The sequence below is a fragment of the Beta vulgaris genome, chromosome 9 (genome assembly GCF_026745355.1).
Source record: "Beta vulgaris subsp. vulgaris cultivar EL10 chromosome 9, EL10.2, whole genome shotgun sequence".
In the NCBI taxonomy this organism is placed as follows: domain Eukaryota; kingdom Viridiplantae; phylum Streptophyta; class Magnoliopsida; order Caryophyllales; family Amaranthaceae; genus Beta; species Beta vulgaris.
Genome location: NC_079210.1, coordinates 2,958,347 through 2,976,131, shown reverse-complemented (window position 1 = coordinate 2,976,131; position 17,785 = coordinate 2,958,347). Strand labels below are relative to the sequence as shown.

The 17,785-nt window shown below is 36.4% G+C and overlaps 1 protein-coding gene across 4 annotated transcripts; it reads right to left on the bottom strand.

Moving 5' to 3' along the window:
- Positions 1-300: 300 nt before the first annotated feature.
- On the bottom strand, positions 301-16,545 carry LOC104902698 (uncharacterized). 4 transcript variants are annotated; one of them, XM_048635786.2, is made up of 18 exons: positions 16,270-16,545; positions 14,554-14,626; positions 13,009-13,052; positions 11,707-11,749; positions 11,454-11,594; positions 11,113-11,235; positions 8,927-8,998; positions 7,175-7,219; positions 7,004-7,083; positions 6,796-6,860; positions 6,651-6,717; positions 6,442-6,555; positions 3,650-3,723; positions 1,554-1,651; positions 1,410-1,466; positions 1,228-1,296; positions 1,099-1,152; positions 301-701 (listed from the first exon to the last, which is right to left on the bottom strand). In XM_048635786.2, exons 1-18 carry the CDS (start codon positions 16,377-16,379, stop codon positions 624-626), a joined length of 1,407 nt encoding a protein of 468 aa, XP_048491743.1. In that variant the 5' UTR covers positions 16,380-16,545; the 3' UTR covers positions 301-623. The 4 variants fall into 4 exon arrangements, with proteins under 4 accessions (XP_048491743.1, XP_048491742.1, XP_048491745.1 ...); XM_048635785.2 differs by having other exon boundaries at positions 11,370-11,594; positions 16,270-16,542; XM_048635788.1 differs by lacking the exons at positions 11,707-11,749; positions 16,270-16,545 and having other exon boundaries at positions 11,370-11,594; positions 14,554-14,632.
- Between the last annotated feature and the right edge of the window lie 1,240 nt (positions 16,546-17,785).

Genomic DNA, 17,785 nt, shown 5'->3' with positions numbered 1-17,785 from the left:
TATTACAAATCAAATTAAGCCTATAAAATTCTAGGTTCAATGAGTTCGAGTTTGTATTAAGTTATGAGTCAAGTTGAGCCTAAAAATAGTCAAACTACCCTTACTCGAGTCGGCTTATTACCATGTTTCTCATCCATACTAAGAAATTATAATCATGTGTGGTCTTTTTAGATTCGTCTCAATATGTATTTTCAAAGTATATTTTTTTATTATCATTTAATATTATACTGGATGAATTAATAACTAAAGGTATCCATTGAAAACTCTACAAATTACAGATGAAAACAACCATTATGGAGGTAGGCAGGTAACATAAGTTGCAATAAGAAACTAGTACACTTTAGCACACACTATAATTCATTTTGATTCAGCAAGTTGCAAGAGAATACACTCTCTATCCAAAATAATTAGACTCCCCTATAAAAAAAAGAAGGGCCCATAAGATTTAAAACTCTGGGCCATAGAGCTCAACAATGTGGATCCCTCGATGCACAGACGATTGAGACAAGCATTTCTCACTAGTAAAAAGTAGCAGAAAATATTCAGCAAAAGTTCTTCTGCCATGAGGGAAAAAATGACCTGCTTGCGGAGGGACTACGTGCAGATATTTCTAACCATTCGCGTTAGACTGAGTCATGTTCTTCTGTCGACTTGGTTCCAGATTTCTTTGTCATGGTCCAGAATGCTGCATAATATCGGTTCTGCCGACATTTAAGATCTGATCAGTTCAATGCCATGGATTTGTGCCCTTCACAGTAATGCAATGCACCAAAAAATACCCTCAAGGAGGAGCTGAGAAAATAATGATAAAGGTCTATCTGCCAAACTAGTTATATAGTTATATAAGGGGACGGAATGGCACCGTTAAAACTTTACCCCATCTGTCGAAACTTGTTATGTTCTCTTCACCTTAGAAAATAAGTTTTAGGGTTGGTGAGATTTAATCATGTGTAAACATAAGGTAAAAGCAAGGCTGTTCAGAGGTCCAATCAAGTCCAATATTCTATTCAGATAGGTTCGGGTGAAGAGACTGCACCATTAGTTGCCTAATAGTTAAGCAAGTAATGAAAGTTTAATACATCACATTGTAAGTCTTACCTGCATCATAGACTGAGAGTTTGTAGTATATGTTGTTGCGATGGTACTTTCTCTCTGTACATTTTTAACAAAGTCAAAATAATGCAAGATATAAATGCATGTATAGCAAATGTGACTTTTATAACTGACCTCTAACGTAAATCCGTAATGTGAAGCCACTTTCTTCACATCTTCTAAACTCAATTCTACAGACATCTCCTGGACAAGAGGTAAAAGCCAAAGAGAAAATGGTAACTTATCTGTCCATTTAGATAAGCATATTTGCGTGAGCGACGGTACATATTCAAACATGGGTATACGTCAAAACTCACATTATTCCCATATGTATCCGCAAAGTGATAAAGCAGTGGTCCAAGATTTATCCATACCTATATCAGCATTAACTTGATATTATGAAAACTTTATAAGAACAAAAAAAGTACACTTAATTGAAAACGAAACAGCTCGAGTCTTACTCCTCCATCTTTGAGGATTTTCCATATAATTTCGATGTACTCTACAATGTTATGAGCTGTATCAATAAAGAAGCATGTAACTACGGCATCCCAAATTCCTGAAAGAAAGCAAACAATCAACAGTCAATATACACAATATGATAGATGATATTGCCAATATAGGCTTAGATTCTTTGTACACTCAGATTCAGACTAATCCTAATACATGATATTTATCATAACATTAAATGCTTCTGTGAGAGAAAGCTAAGCATTAAAGATGAATGATTTGGAGAAGTTTTTATCTAATGCTTCACACCAGAACTGCAAAAAGATCGAACCTGAGTCTATGTGGACTATATAGTGCAATAAGATAGAACTTTTGAGTACATCACACCTCCAAGGCATCCAACAGCAAATCCATCAAATAGATTATCACATAAGTATGCCATTCGGACTCTTCATTTCACCTCAAGTAGGGTTGGATCCTAGACACCCTGACATGGGTAAGGACATTTGCCACTTCATCTTGTATCAAACACATGAGATTCATTCATAAGATAGCCAATTTTGGCATTTTGACATGTACTCTTATCTGGCACAACAGCACAAGTAACCGAATCCAAGTAACATGAATACATAATAAAATCATTCTACAGAGGGTGCAAGGTTCAGAAAGGACATCAGGCTTGCTGCAATAGCATATCGTGTCTATTCTGTCTAGAAGAGCAGAAATAAAGCTGTGGACACAAAGAGTGCAGACTGTAGAGTCCGAAACTGAGTGAATCAAGTCAACAATATTAGGTCGAGTTAAGGAGTATAATTTCTAAGGAAGCTTCTTAAGTGATAGGATGTGGTCTGACAGGTTGTAACTTTGACGAATTATATAGGGCATGAGTAATAATGTTGACTAGTGCTGGCACAAAGGTGCTTTTACGTTGAGAAGTATACCATTTTTCCTAGATTTGGAGATATTGTAAATTTGCATTTGGATTGGCACTCCCCTATGACATAGGTTCGGGCTAGGCCTACAAAGCTCTTCTGAGCTTAGCTTGAGGGCACCTAGCCTTTGGTTATGGTGTTTTGCAGTAAAAGAGGATTTTTTGCTCGAAGTGGCCAATCCCAGTCCATGTGCTTCATTAATACAATTTCTTACTTTAAGACCCCCTTGCCCACAAATATAAACTCGCAAAAGAAGAAAAAAGAAGCTAACGGGAAAAAGTTTGTTAGCGAAAGCCCAAACTGATACTAAGAAAACTACTTAGCTTCACTCAACCAAATAGGGAAAAGTGGAGAACCTCGTTCCCAAGTACTATACATGACATATTTCCAAAGCTGCTGCCTCAAAAAAACCCTCAAGGTGTTGGGGAACACTTTCTGAAAAGCTGTCTCATATTTCCATAAAACTTAGATCAATAATTTGGCCCCTCTATAAAAAATGCGAAGATTATATTCATAACTTTGCTAATGAAGATTTAGTAACTAGCTCATACTTCGCTGATTGAGCATGTGCCCAAATCATAATACATGTATTCCCAAAACTGCAGCTTCAGTACAAGCAAGAGGGTGTTTATTTTGTTTGAGATTTGGGGAAAAATCAAGAATAGAGAACCTCATGACACAGTTATCATGTCCTACTAGGTAAGTTGAAGAAACCCTTCATAGCTATTAGTCACCACTCACCAAAAAGAAATCAGCTTTCCCTATATTTATTTAGCAATTTATTTTCCCTATGTTTCTAAGAGTTAGTCTGAAATGCTTAGCTCTTCCCACATAACTAGAAACAATAGACATAGTATTGTCATTGATGTTATCTTATTAGCAAGAGAAAATTTTCCATTTTAAACAAAGAAAAAATAAATAAGGCCACATTTGACTCTGGAGGCAATGATCACTAACCAAGTCCATCAAATATCTACAGAGTTATAATGTTGATGTATTATTTTTAGGTTTAATTTACAGCGTAAATTCGTAAGTTATCTTTTTCTAAATTCTACAAAATTTAATAGTCAATTGGTCAAAAATAACAAGGTCTGACCAAAGAAGTCAGATATGGCCAATAATTTTGAAACAGAGCTAGTACACAGAAGCCATACTCCATCAATATATTCTATTACCTTCTTGCTCTGGATCATTATACACTTCCACAAAATCCCCGCCACACATGGAAAAACCTTCAGTTATTCCTGAGCTGTTCACGCAAAAGTCAAGCACAACATTTTAGCCAGGATGCAGCATTCACTAGATGCAACATAGGCAACTTTTTGTGTATAAAAGTAGAACAGCGGAACAATCTCATAAAATAAGGTGAACCACATATGACACAACAACACGATATTGAGAATCTTCAAAATATTTTCCATGGCAGACTTCTCATGCTGCTTGACGTAAAAAAAGGAAAAGGAATACAAAAGAGAGATACATTTGTTATCTTCCTTCGGCAACCATATTAGAACAAGACATTTGCAACCAACAAATAAGTTTGGACAACAAAAATCAGGATACCCTCAACTCTGAAGTTCAGCTTCAACCAGACAAAATGAAATTTATTAGATAAATATACTTTAACCACCTTATATGATCTTGGACTCAAAAACTGAAGGTACCATCCGGCCGTGTAACCGATCAATACCTGCAGTATCGGGGACTCAAACCGGTAGCATTACGACTGGTTTCAGTCCCAAAAAGTCGGACCTTGTTGTAAAACCAGTTATGGCTATCAATTTTTCAGACCCAGTACCCACTGGGTACCCATTGGAATTTGGAACTGATTCTGGAATTGAGTGCCCATTGGAACCAATTCTGGAACCGGGTACCCGGTAGATTCCTTATGAAATTGGGTACCCGGCCCTAATAATAGTGAAATCGTGGAAATTTGTATATAAATGATCATGGAGACATAAGGAAAAAGTACTAACAAAAAATTATTAACAACTACTCCCTCCGTCCAATTTAGTTGCTACATTTTGACCGTAGGCACTATTCACGTCATAACTTTGACTATCTTTTACTCTATATACATAAGAAAAAACATAGTCATGTTGGATCTTGTTTGATTCTTCCCAATTTGTATTTTCCAAATATATAATTTTTATAAATTTTTCATATATGTAACTCAAGATATTGGTGTTTGAAGTTGCATCTCGTAAACTGTGAAAAAGCATATGTAGCAACTAAATTGGGACGGAGGGCGTAACTTTTTCCACTTCAAAAATCAATGTACCAAAAGATTGGCAAGTAAGCTGGAATCTGCACTTATCGGTTTAGCGTCCGGTTCTTCATAGCTATGACCCAAATTCTAGGAACCAGTTTTAACTGGTTCTGGATATTTTGAACAGGTACCTGGTCTTGCTCATCCACACTGTCATAGCTGTGTAAACCCATTACGCCTCGTTTGGTAGGTACTACTAAATGGCGGTAATGATAATGAAACCATATGTCGTCGAACATGTAATTTTTTTTACAGATTCTCAATCCCACTCGATACCAACTCTAAAGTGGTAATGGAATTTTATGAAGAAAATCATAGGTTTCGGGTGGAGAAGCATTACCATATAACATTAATATCATACTTTTTATGCAAAACTACAAATAGAAAACCATTACTACTACTACCACCATTTATTACCATCTATCAAAAGGGCTATTAAAGATATATGATAATATATAGCCATGTATCCACACATGCAAAGAGGAAAGAGGTGGAAAAAATCAACTAATTCAGTAACCTCTAGCTGCTGTGTGTCCCAGACCAGATAATTCAGCTACTTAAAGCAGTCATGGGTTTCACTTAGGTATTTTAGAGTTCAATCTTTTTATCTTTCAAGTCAGGCCCTCCATCAAATATCATTCAGATTCACAAAAGCTTTATTTGGACAGAAAATTGTTATGCAAAACATAATTTGCAGTCCGGTCCTCAGCATTCTGGTGATCAGAGTTCTATATAATCTGACAATGGAAAATTGCTTTTTCAGATAAATCCTTTGGGTTGTTGGGAACTTCACAAAAAATTGAGCCGAATAGATTCACTTTTATTATCCAGGGAGTGCGACCGCCTAGGGCCCAGGCTGGAAGGGGTCCCAAACATAAAAATAAAACCAGTGTTATATATGGGTTGTAATATTGGGAAATTAAAAGTGAAATGCATTCATTCCTCTCATAGATTGTTGTCCAGTTGTGTTTAGTGTAATACACAATCTGAGAATCTGCAGCAATTATTATTCCAGTGTCTGTATCTAGCTCAAATTTGACACAGGATTTTTAGGCTCCTGGGTTGGCAAAGAACAGCGTGTCTCTTAGATTATTATGAACTTGCTCAAATCCTCAGGGTGGCAAGAGTGAAATAAGCCACTTCTGATTCATTTGGCAAAGCAGTATACACTATCTAGATTCAAAGAAATGAAATGATAGTGAACCTGAGAGTGTAGTCTTTAAAGACATTGTTTTTAAAGTTACTTGTAGAGCTAATTTACAAACAAGAGTAGCTTGTTCTATTAGGAATCTGCAGATGAAGAGTGCCTTCTTCAACCCTTCCCAGAAGTTGGGATCTAGGCAAGTAGGCATACTGATGAATTTAAACTTCTAACTCGCGAGTTCTCTCTATTGGTTTGATTGGAAGTTCTTAACTTCTTATCTTTGATGTACCTTGTTCTTTTTGGTAATGGTTTCAATCATTTGATTGCTGGACTTCTTTTAATAATTTTCGAATCACATTGTTGGCATAGTAGAAGACATCTGAGACAATACTCTATTTTATAAGATACAATGGCAATACATTAGAACAGTCGACATAAATAGTCAAGATGCAGAAAGTACTAATATTTGAAATATTATTAAGTCACCTCAAGCTGCAGGATAAGAGAGTTAAGGGTATCTCTAAGAATTGCCATCCATAATCTAAACCACCTACCTAGCAGGAAGAATGTCTGGAATAGGAACAGGACGAAGTTGGTCCTTATCTGAAAGAGAATTGCAATTGCTGTGAATCCAAGGGTGTATAGTCCATTCACCAACAGATTGAGTGCTGAAATGAAATAAACACATCAAATATGTGAAACAAAATGTAAACCTGTTCCAGATAGTACAGATCAGCATACTGAAACTAAAATGGAAACTTACTTGTTGAGGATAAAGCTGGAGCATATCATCATGTAGTATGAAAATTCATTACCCTGGCACACGAAACCTGTTACATTTTCATCCAATAATGTCAGTGACTAGTTCACATCATATATATTTGGGTAACTTTAGGATAACTGCACACCAAGACGTGAAATCTCCAAAGCCAACCTCCCAAGCCCAGCACCAGGAACCAAGCAGCAAGGAGGACTGTGAGCAGGTCACAAAAGAATAAAATGCCCATAAGCTCAAACTTATATATAAGCAAGAAGGACATGCAAAATACAGCAATTTCACATATAATGGCACACGAAAAACATAATTAATGTATAACCGCTGTAAGAAAATTTTACCTCTCAGTACTCCGTTTGGGAAAGCATCTCTCAAGCTCCTCAAGAATGGGCAGATAGCATTGATCGCGCTCCACTTGCCCCTGTTGCACATTACAAGTGAGAATACAAAGTGAAGCATTTACGAAAGAAACAAAGAAGACACAGTTGCAGAAACAAGGAAGGAGAACAAACCTCAGATGCCCAATCTCTAACTATATTCCTTATTATGCAGCGAACCTTGAAGTTTGAAAATGACGTTCATAAGAAACAACTCAAAAAATTCAAAATATAATCACCTGACATTGGTGATAAGAATGAGTGGGAGGGGGAAATTGATTTGCAATAGCATTGTAGAAATATGATTCAAAAAATTATTGTATGAGTACAGAAATAAAAGACAATCAAACAAAAAAAAAACAATCTCCAGCAGCAACAGAATTCCACTATAGACAGACACTCATTAGTCAATTCCGCGAAAATCCTAACAAAAAGAAGGGGATCTTCTTGGCAGCCTCCAACCTAGTGGTCAGTAGGCAGAGCGAACTTTGACCAAGAGGCTAAGCTTCCACCCTCTAAGCTTCATTTTCCATTCAATCCCCAATGTCATTTGATTGCTATCTGGATCATAAAATGGTAAGATCCTACAATCCAGATATGACAAACGACTTAGCAACTACTTTAATCGGGGCAAACATAAATCCTTTTTCATCCAAAGCCTCTAGCACAACCAAAAAGTAATTAAATATAATTGCTTCCTATCACCCATTAAAACTATTTCCATTAAGTCATTGACAAACATAAATCTTCTCCTCGTGATACAGAATTTGCCACCTCATCCAACTTTTAGCATCAGCTACATCTGCATACATCAAGTGCTAGTTTCAGTAGCACAAACCTACATCAAGCCTATATGAAAGTTGAAACTCAATCCTCAGATACATGAGTACCAACTAGGGCTAAAGACTGACAAGTCTCGGATATACATAGCTCCCTTAGAATTTATTTTTGGGTTGAAAGTTAGAAATATCATCTTCATTGAGGACACACCATACCATGCCTTTAGCATAAGGCAGGGTTGGGAATGGGGGTTGCTGTTAAGATGCCGGCGGCCTAAGGCCTGCAGTGGTAGAATGAAACTTTCATCAGGATGAAGTATTAAGCATGTAATATCTGACCAAATAACTAGCCTTGTCCTTTATCAAATTCCACTGTTAAAAACCTTGACTATGAGCTTCCCATACATAAGCAACAGAGACTAAATATAAAATCTTATAATTCCTCTTTTTAGTTGACTCGTTTCTTTTATCACATTTCCCAATGCGTAACTTCACTTATTAAGATCTTTGATTATTCATAAGCAAAAATTACAAAAAGTTGATATTTTGAAACTATACAATGAGAAGAATCTAACCACATCCCACATTACTACTTTTTAATTAAGTATAAATCACAAAAGATAGTAAAAGTTGACTGTCATATGTTAAAACGAGTCAACTAAAAAGACAAAAGAGAAGATATAGTTTTACATTTAAAACTCTGTTACTTCCTCATAACATAAGAAAGGTTAAAACCTGCACAAGTCTTCTTTCATAGCCCTATCGTGTTGGCCTACAGGAGAAAGATTATAGATGGAAGCAATTTTCGCATACTAATATTTCAGAGATTAAAAAAAAAAAAATTATCACCAAGAGCTAGGTTAGCACTGAAATCGGGAACTAAAAAGAAGTGTTCCTAAAGTAAGAGAGGAAACAGAAACGCTCGCTCTTCAAGCTACTTAACCCCATTCACTCCCTCAATCACTTATATACTCTACATGGTCGTCCACCATTTATGTTATATACTTGACCAATTAACGCTTCAGATTTAGCGCACCTTGAACAGATAATCACTAACCAACTTATCTCTCGACAAGCCACTAGGTTTTGGCCTTACTAAAATATTTACCTTGTCGACATCAACTAGTGGTACATTTAATTGCAACGATGGATCCAACCAATCACAAGAAGATGACGATGCCTGCAGAAAAATGGAAGTATAAGAATTGTCACCATCATTTTAATGCAAGACAGAAATGCAGAAAATAGAGAACTAAAAGCAAAGCTTGGATTGAGACACCGTCAATTGCAGAAGCAGGGCTAGCAAGGTGCCTTTATAAAGTAAAAAAAGAAAAGAATAATATAAATATTGAGACCCAGTGACAGATGATCAGCATATTATTGATATATATGTGCTACGCTAATAGGGGGGAAATAGTGAGCATCTCCTTTCTGCATATTGTTATTTGACATACTGTGCACTCTTCAAGTATAGAGCTCAAGAGTTTAGCTCAATTTGGTATGCTCTCCCAGCCCGCACCAAAACTGTTGTGCCTCAATACATTTTGGGGAAAACTAGCTAGCTATGGGTTCGAATGGTATTTCACCCTTAACCAAAACTCATGCACTGTCTGAGTGAAGAGATAGAAAATTGAAAAAAAGAGCTCCATATTCTGACTCCTGAGAGAGATAAGATATCCTGACATAGTGGCATCTTTTACTTTCTGGGAAGAGGACAACAACAGAAGTTCACACCTTTATGGCATGCCTTTAGCAGACTGGTTGCTATCAAAGAACTCAACCTCTCATTCGCTGTTCCGTAAAATTCCAGAAGTTTGGGTAGAAAGACACAGAAATTGCAATAAGTTTCTTGAATATGTGTTCTTTTTGTCATCCCAATGTATATGCCATAGAAGCTTCAATTTTGTGCTTAACAGCAAATAGATCACTGCAGTATGCAATATAGTGATCTGGGTTTACTCAGTTCGGACTTTAGCTGACAACATGTGTCAAAAGAATTAACCACGACAAACACTCAACAAGGCTTGAAGGCTTTATCATACCTTTTTTAATCTAAATTTATATTATTTTCTAACATATTGTGTTCTCGTGTTTTTCTCGTTTCTATAAGGTCCTCTGTCCTTCCACAAAAGGAAGGAAATAATGACTCACCAACAATATGCTCTCTCCTCTCTGATCCAAAACTACTTCACGAAAAGAAAATGTTAGACCTTGAAAATTTCAGTCAAAGAGGAGGCAGGGAACTGCCATAACACAGTCACTGAGAAAGCCTTTATGAACACATCTTCACTTCAATCAAGAGCTGAGTGTGATGAGTTGAACTCTTGAAGTGGAAGAATGAGAGGAACAAGAATAAAGTACAATACAGAAGCATATACAGATTACAGACAAAACATTATGGCCATATATGTTGGAATGGGAGACAGAGTTACACATGTGAAAATAAAAAGAAGGAAACGGATAAAACCAGCGGAATGGAGAAAGAAGGATAGAGTGCAGCTACAACCACCCCTGCAGACACAACATTATGCCAACCACCTATGCTTCCACACTTGTCTAATAAGGCTTTCTTTTCTGTCCAACTATTCATTGACATCCCAGAAACATTTAAGGAAATTTTTGTATATGTCGTTCAGTGCTTCTATTCCTGACACCTATGAAAAAGAATGGAACTGCAGTTCCCATCAATCTTTGTGCTACTTAGCTAGCCAAAATGTAAGAGCAACATAGTATAAAGAGTTGCAGTCTATTGACTTATTAAACTTTACTTAGCTAGCCAAAATGTAAGAGCAACATAGTATAAAGAGTTGCAGTCTATTGACTTATTAGACTTTCAAACTAGAGAGTGTAGATTAATGCTCCAGTGTGTTGCCAGAAAGAAGGTCCGATTGAAGGAGATCATGGAATATATCTTACGGTTATGGAATTAATTTCAGTGTGAAAGAGAAGACCCTTGACATTGTTTAATTTTTGATGAATGCTGGGTGATTTAAAAAGTTTGCGATGATTTAAATTTAAAATCAGGATATTGTGCACAATTTCAATGCTGAAAATGATAACGGCTTCTAAAGCTGGTGGTGTTGGAAATAGTAAAGGAGTGTACATCGCCACCATAAAACCCCTACGCAGATCATTGAAGAGAACAAAAACCAGAGGCCATACAATAGGGGAAAAAAGGATAAAAATGAAATGCCTTTTGCAGCAACACAAGGTTAACAGAGACTTCAGCAACAACAGACTGACAAGACAAAAAAACCAAAACAACTTATGGAAGATGTAATTGAGTAAACTTACATGCCCATTTGAATCAACTGGTTGAAGTTGTCTTTCGCTTTTCTGACCATTAATGGGTTCGGTTTCACAGCAACCTGCTTCCCCGCACTCTAGTTTACAGCTAAGGGCTGGTATTTGCTCATCCTGTTCATTAAGTCAAATTTCTAATAACATATTAGATTATTAGGGGTAACAAGTTTTACAAAAAAACGGAATGAGAAAATCAAAACCACAACCATCTCTCATAATTAACAAAGTAACCTAGGCACAAGAAGAACCTCAGTAGTTGTGGTTCCTCTGGCTGATCTAGATATGTCATCATCTTCTGTATTACAAACTACCGGGTCACTTGTTGATCTCACCATAGTCTCCCCTGTTGCTCTGTGATGGCTGTCCAAGAAACCTCCATGTTGACAGGAATGGTGCTCATCTGGGCAACATTCTAGATGCTGATCTTCACATAGATCTGCATCTATGCTCATATCAAGTGGGGGCTCAAAGGCCTGCAATGAGAAAGTTACAGTACACAAACACAACATCAACAACTCCCAAAAAGAAAAGGAAGTGCTGAAACAATATCAAACAAGGGACAAAATGAGATAATATGCACATTACCTGAAGCATGTTTAAGATAAAAAATGTATTCACTGATATACACCTGCAACAATGCAAATGAATGTAATGACTGATGCAAATGCAATAAACTTCGAGATTTTCATTAAGCAAAATTGCAAGAGGAAAAAAAATGGCCAGAGGATAACATGTCCTGACATGGCAAGCTACTGCTAGAGTGTTTAATGCAACGCCAATAATGTACCTATTTGAAGCCGGAGCTTTTACTTCCCCCCCAATATGTACAACAGCATATGCGAGAACTAAGGGTGTAAATGAGTCAAGCCACCTTGCGAGCTACACAAGCTCCACTTAGACTCAATGGCTTGAAGCTTACCATACTGTACTCTAGTGTATTAAAAACATGCTCCTTTCTTTTCCTTTGGAGTTGCACCTTCCAACCAAAATAAATTGATATTTCAACTTCTGGCAGTCAAAGTTACTCAAAATTAGTTAACCCTGACCATCATTAATAATTACATCTACTTGATGCATTAAACACTCTTGTCGGGATTTATCTCAAAATGAATTGTACAATTTGCAGTATTTCAACTAATTGTACAATCATATAATAGTCAGAATAACACTAAAAGTTTAGGCTTGAAGATCCTAAAATGTCAAACACGTGCAAAGAAATTGAAAAAGAGGGAGAAAACTCTTAGCTTGAGCCGTCTTGGTTGCTATTATCTTCAGATTATGCGCACAGAACCAGCCCACTTGAGGCAAGTCAATCTTCATGAATTTTAAGCAAGGATATTCTAACTCATTAAGCTTTTAAAGGTGATTTTACTTAAGCTTAGTGATACTCCAACTTGGCTCATATCATTAACACCAACTAAATATGTCTTTGTGATGGACAATTCGTCAATTTTTATACATTGTAGACATGCACTGCTTATCAAGTATATAAAGAGACCAGAAGAAGATTTGCAAGAAAGCTGGTTGATATAAGCAATGCAATCAAGTACTTAATAAACTAATGACACACAAATCAAAGGCAAAAGCAAATATTCCTCAGACCAAAATATCAGTTTACTCGCTGACGACTTTCAGCATAAACAAAGCTGGTTAATATATGGACTATATGGTGACAAAAGCTTTCTTCTTTTTCAGACAAAAGAGAGATGGGGTGAACTAGGGTAACGAACCAAACATAAGTTTGCTTCTGAAACTTAAGGAACTAAGATCATAATTAGCAGAATCCTCATAAACCAGGGCTGCTTGTCCGGTTCGAACGAATGTCCTAATTTGTCATTTTTTGAATTGACACACATGGATGCTGGAAGCGAAAATAAGAATCATTACCTTCTCAAACTGTGGTATTTTGATGGCAAGTGGGAAAGAAGAGACTGCAAAAGTATAGAAAGTTAGCAAGGTTAAAGCCAGACATAATCTAAAACTAAAAGGAACTACATAAATTACTCTCTTCAAATTCAAATACTTAACTTTTTGACAAAAACAATGATTGCATACATTATGAAGGTGACGAGAAAGGAAAATGATTAACCTCCAACAACACTATCTTGTAGCTTTTAAAGTCTACTTACCTCTTCTACAGCATGCGTAAAAAAACAAAGGGGGGGGGGGGGGGGGAAGGAAAGGATTATAGGATGTCTGGACCAGAGGGTAATGGGTCAAATGGTTGTCCCATCAAAACATTTCTCCTCTTTAGCTTTCCAAGTAAAGATTCTACTCAAATACTACCTCCGTATTTTTTTAGTTGCACCATTTGGTTTCGCGGCACTATTCATCAACCAACTTTGTTAAACTATCTCGCATTATTATATAAGAAAAAACATAGTTCAGAGGGGTCTTGTTAGATTCGTCTCAATGCAAGGAGTCCAAATATCAAATTTTTATAATTTTTACTTACACCCAATAAGAGATATTAACGTTCAAAGAATCGTCTCGCCAATTGTAAAAAAGCAAATGGTGCAACTAAAAAAATACAGAGGTAGTATAAAGGAAGACAGCCTTGTAATGAATTGTATTGCTAGTTTGCACTATATAGAAGCTAGACCATTGGTTAAACCATATATTATTAAGCCTAACTGCCTTCTCTCGCATGTGTCTGCTCATAATGTGTGTTTAACTGAAATCATTGGCAGGTTTTCATGCTAATCTAGTTCAGAGGATTGTCACTCTCCAATTTTAGCTTTAATAGGCAACTGCAATAAGCATATAATCAACCAGAATATAGAATTCTATCAGAATGTTCTATAAGAAATCAAAGTAACAAACTGTGTTCTATTAGAAATCACAGCAACAAACTACGATACGAATAAATTAGTTAATCAAGAATGTAAAAAGGTTAGTTGACTTAGTTATTCTTGCTCGTTAGTCGTTATTAGACATAAAATAAAGAACAAAGTTGTAGGTGAATGATTGATGCACCAATCCTGGATATACGAGTATATGATTATTATCCTAACTCCATACTGTCATTCATCCTAGAAAGGCATATGGATAAAGGTTCTTTTGGGGAATAAAATTTAACATAAATAATTAAAAGTGCTACTAGGTAGTAATATTAAGAATCTGAAAACAAAGAATCACACACATTTGACACATAACCTGATAATTAAGCACATCACATCTGGTAAATAGATATTTTCTTTTTAGGTAGGTAAGATGAAGGGCCCTACCATGCCATAACCTCTCGGGGTTCAACCCAGCCCGGTTAGCGGGCTAGACACTTTGGGAGTGGAGGAGGGGGGGAGGATAAGAACATAAGAGGATCCCCTCTCTCAAAGTGCACCTAGTAGGGATTGAACCCCAAACCTTGAGGCTGGAAGGTGCTCTCTTTTTCACTAGGCCAAGGTTAGCTTGGTAGTTAGGTAAATAGATTACCTTGTGTGCTGGTGGAAGCTTTCTAAAAGAACTCTCATAACGTCTGACATCATCTTCAGCTGCATCTGGATAGCTGTGTAAAGGTTTTAGCAGGAAATTAAGCCAAATCAGAAGACACTATCTGCTAAATCTGGGAGAAGGAAGCACAAAAAGGAAAACAATAGGCAAAAGCAAGGCATAGATAAAGGAGCCACTATTTATTCAAACAAACAGCCAACTTAATGTAATCCTTATACAATGACAGAAAACTCAGCAACCCCCGATATGGTCACAATTGTGGTCACTGCCGTTATGTTTATACAGAAAATGACACATGAACATCAACATTACTCATTACATCTAAAAAGGCTACTGCCTGTGGTAGGGACAAATGAGTGCAGTCTTATCCCTCGCAATGGTGCAATGGTAGAGGCGATCAGATTCCCCCACTTTCTCTGTGTCACTTATTAAAGAACGGAGGAAGTAATATGCAACATCGTCCAATACAATCCACAAGTTAAAAAGAAGGGAAATCTTGGACTACATTGAAAATGTACAATATAAGCAAACTTATTACTACAATTTACTGAACAAAGATAAGCCTATAAATATTCCCTTCCCCCAGCAAACCTCTTGAAAAATATAGCAAAAGAGCATAAAACTCTAAGCGTGTGTTTGGCTGGGAGGAAATTGTTTTCTAGGAAAACTATTTTCAGCACTTTCATCTGTTTGATTTGGATCGAATCAAAGAGGGGAAAGGGAAAATATGGGTTGAACTTCATTTTTCAAGGGTGGAAAATGGCTTTCCCTAGTGAGGCAAAGGAAGCCACACATTCCCTCACTGGCTTCAAACGGAAGTTAATTTCCTTCCAGCTAAACAAAGGAAAATCAATCTAGAATTGAGTTTTCATCTGGAAAATGGTTCTCATCGAAAACCACTTTCCGTAGGAGATAGTTTTCTGTCCAACCAAACACCACCATAAAAAGAAATCTACTCAGCCTGTCAATCGTATAACATTTCAACTTTGGGTACTCGGCTCTTTCTCCACCTTTTTTCACACAACGAATTCGACACTTAAATGAATACTACTTCCTCCGTAGCAAAATATATATTACACTTTGATTTTCACACTTGTCGATGTAGTACTTTGACCATTAATAACCTTAATTGTGTATTTTAGTAATAAAAAAAAGTACTACCTCCGTTTTTTATTATGTGCAACGATTTGACATAAAGTAGAGAGGAAAAATGTCTAATCGTTGCAAATAATAGAAAACGGAGATAGTATAAGAAGTTAATATTACAAAAGCGTGCATTGAGTTGAATCCAACAACATATCATATAGCAACGGTTGATTTTATTTAAAACTAAAAAATACATAGTCAAATGTAGTAGGTGAATAATGCAATTTTCAAAGTGTAACATCTATTTTATCACGGAGGAAGTAAGTTTCCACATCAAAATTCAATGCTCACATTCCCAATTTCCCACTAGTCCATTAATTCTTTCAATAATAGTGGCTTCAATTTATCCTGCTTCAAAAACATCATATACTCCTAATTTATTCTAAGCTCTTAAATTCATATACTTTTCAACAACAAAACTGATTGATTCATGATTGATTATACTTGGATGATATTAAAACTTGTAATAATGCAAATTTGAAGACAAGCACTAATACTTAAGATAATGCAAATTTTTTATACATATAGTAAGATAAAAGGAGAGAGAAATACTTAAGATAAGCGCTAATAATTCGTCGAAGGGATTTGACTTCGAGGGCTTCCTCCAATTTTTTGCGCCGGAGTTGTTCTTCTTGCAGCTTTACTTTCGACAGATTTGACATTTTCTTCTTTATTGTTTCTGAATTTCTGATGAAATAATTTGATGTTGTTTTTTTTGGCTTTAAACTGAAACTGAAATCCAACACAAGTGAAGAAGAAAGGTTTTTGTTGGGTTTTTTGCGGCGTCTGCTGACCTGGCTCTTAGCAAACTCCTACTTTCTTCACTATTCAACACCAAACTATACAAGTCAGTTTAACTATTCTAGTACTTCTCTTATCTTAGTACTATTGTCAAGGTGAATTTTTTTTACCATATTTATGTACTGTAATTTTATGTAACATACTAACACTTACTCCTTCTGTTTTTTTTTTTTATCGTTCGCACTTAGAACATCCTTAACCATGAGTAGAATTTAAGATTGTGGAGGTGATTGAAAAAAAATGGCTCTTAACCATGAGTGAAATAAAGATTGAGGAGTGATTGAAGGTGAGTGGGGGAAAAAAATGGCATGGAGTGATTGAATTGATGATCAGCCGTGGGGTTGGGACCCACAGCCAGATCATCAATTCCTAAATTTTTTTTGGCTGAACTCAACGCAAAACGCAGCGTTTTGCGTTGAGTTCAGCCAAAAAAAATTTAGGAATCTGACGCTGCAGCTGGCAGCTGACACGCGTGTCAGCGCCAGTTGCAGCGTGACATTTGTCACGCACCCCGCCACTTGTCAGCTTATTATTGGTTTTAAAAATATAACCGTTGTAAATTTTACAACGGTTATATTTTAAAAAATATAAATCAAAAAAAAAAAAAAAATACCAACGGCTCTATTTTTTCGAGATCTATTAATAGAGACCCATTTTGCTATATTTTGGACACACTTAATTTTCTCCCTCTTCACTAATTTCTTCTATTTGTTCTAACTCTTCTTCCATTGCTCTTTTTTTTTTTTCAAATTCTTATAATTATGGATCCTAATCATCCTAATTATATAAGAAATCAACCCCAAAATCGCTCAAAAAACCAAATGCCTAGGCAACAAAATCGTTTAATTAGCTCTCAAAATCCGTCAAATTATCGCCAACCTTCTCAAAATCAATCAAAATTTCGTCAACCATCTCAGATTCGCTTGACGAGTATGTGCGAATTAGTGAAAGTACAGCTCGAATAGCATTGATGAAATTTACAAAGGGGGTCATCACGAAATTTGGTGGGGAGTACTTGAGACGGCCTACTCCAAACGATTTGGCTAGACTACTCAGATTCGGTGAAGAACGTGGATTTCCGGGCATGGTTGGCAGCATAGATTGTATGCATTGGGAATGGAAAAATTGCCCACTGCATGGAAAGGACAATTTCAAGGAAGAGTGGTGTTGCTAGTTTAGTTCTTGAAGTGTTGCTGATCGTGACTTATGGATATGGCATTCTTTCTTCGGGATACCAGGTTCGTGCAATGACCTAAATGTTCTTCAC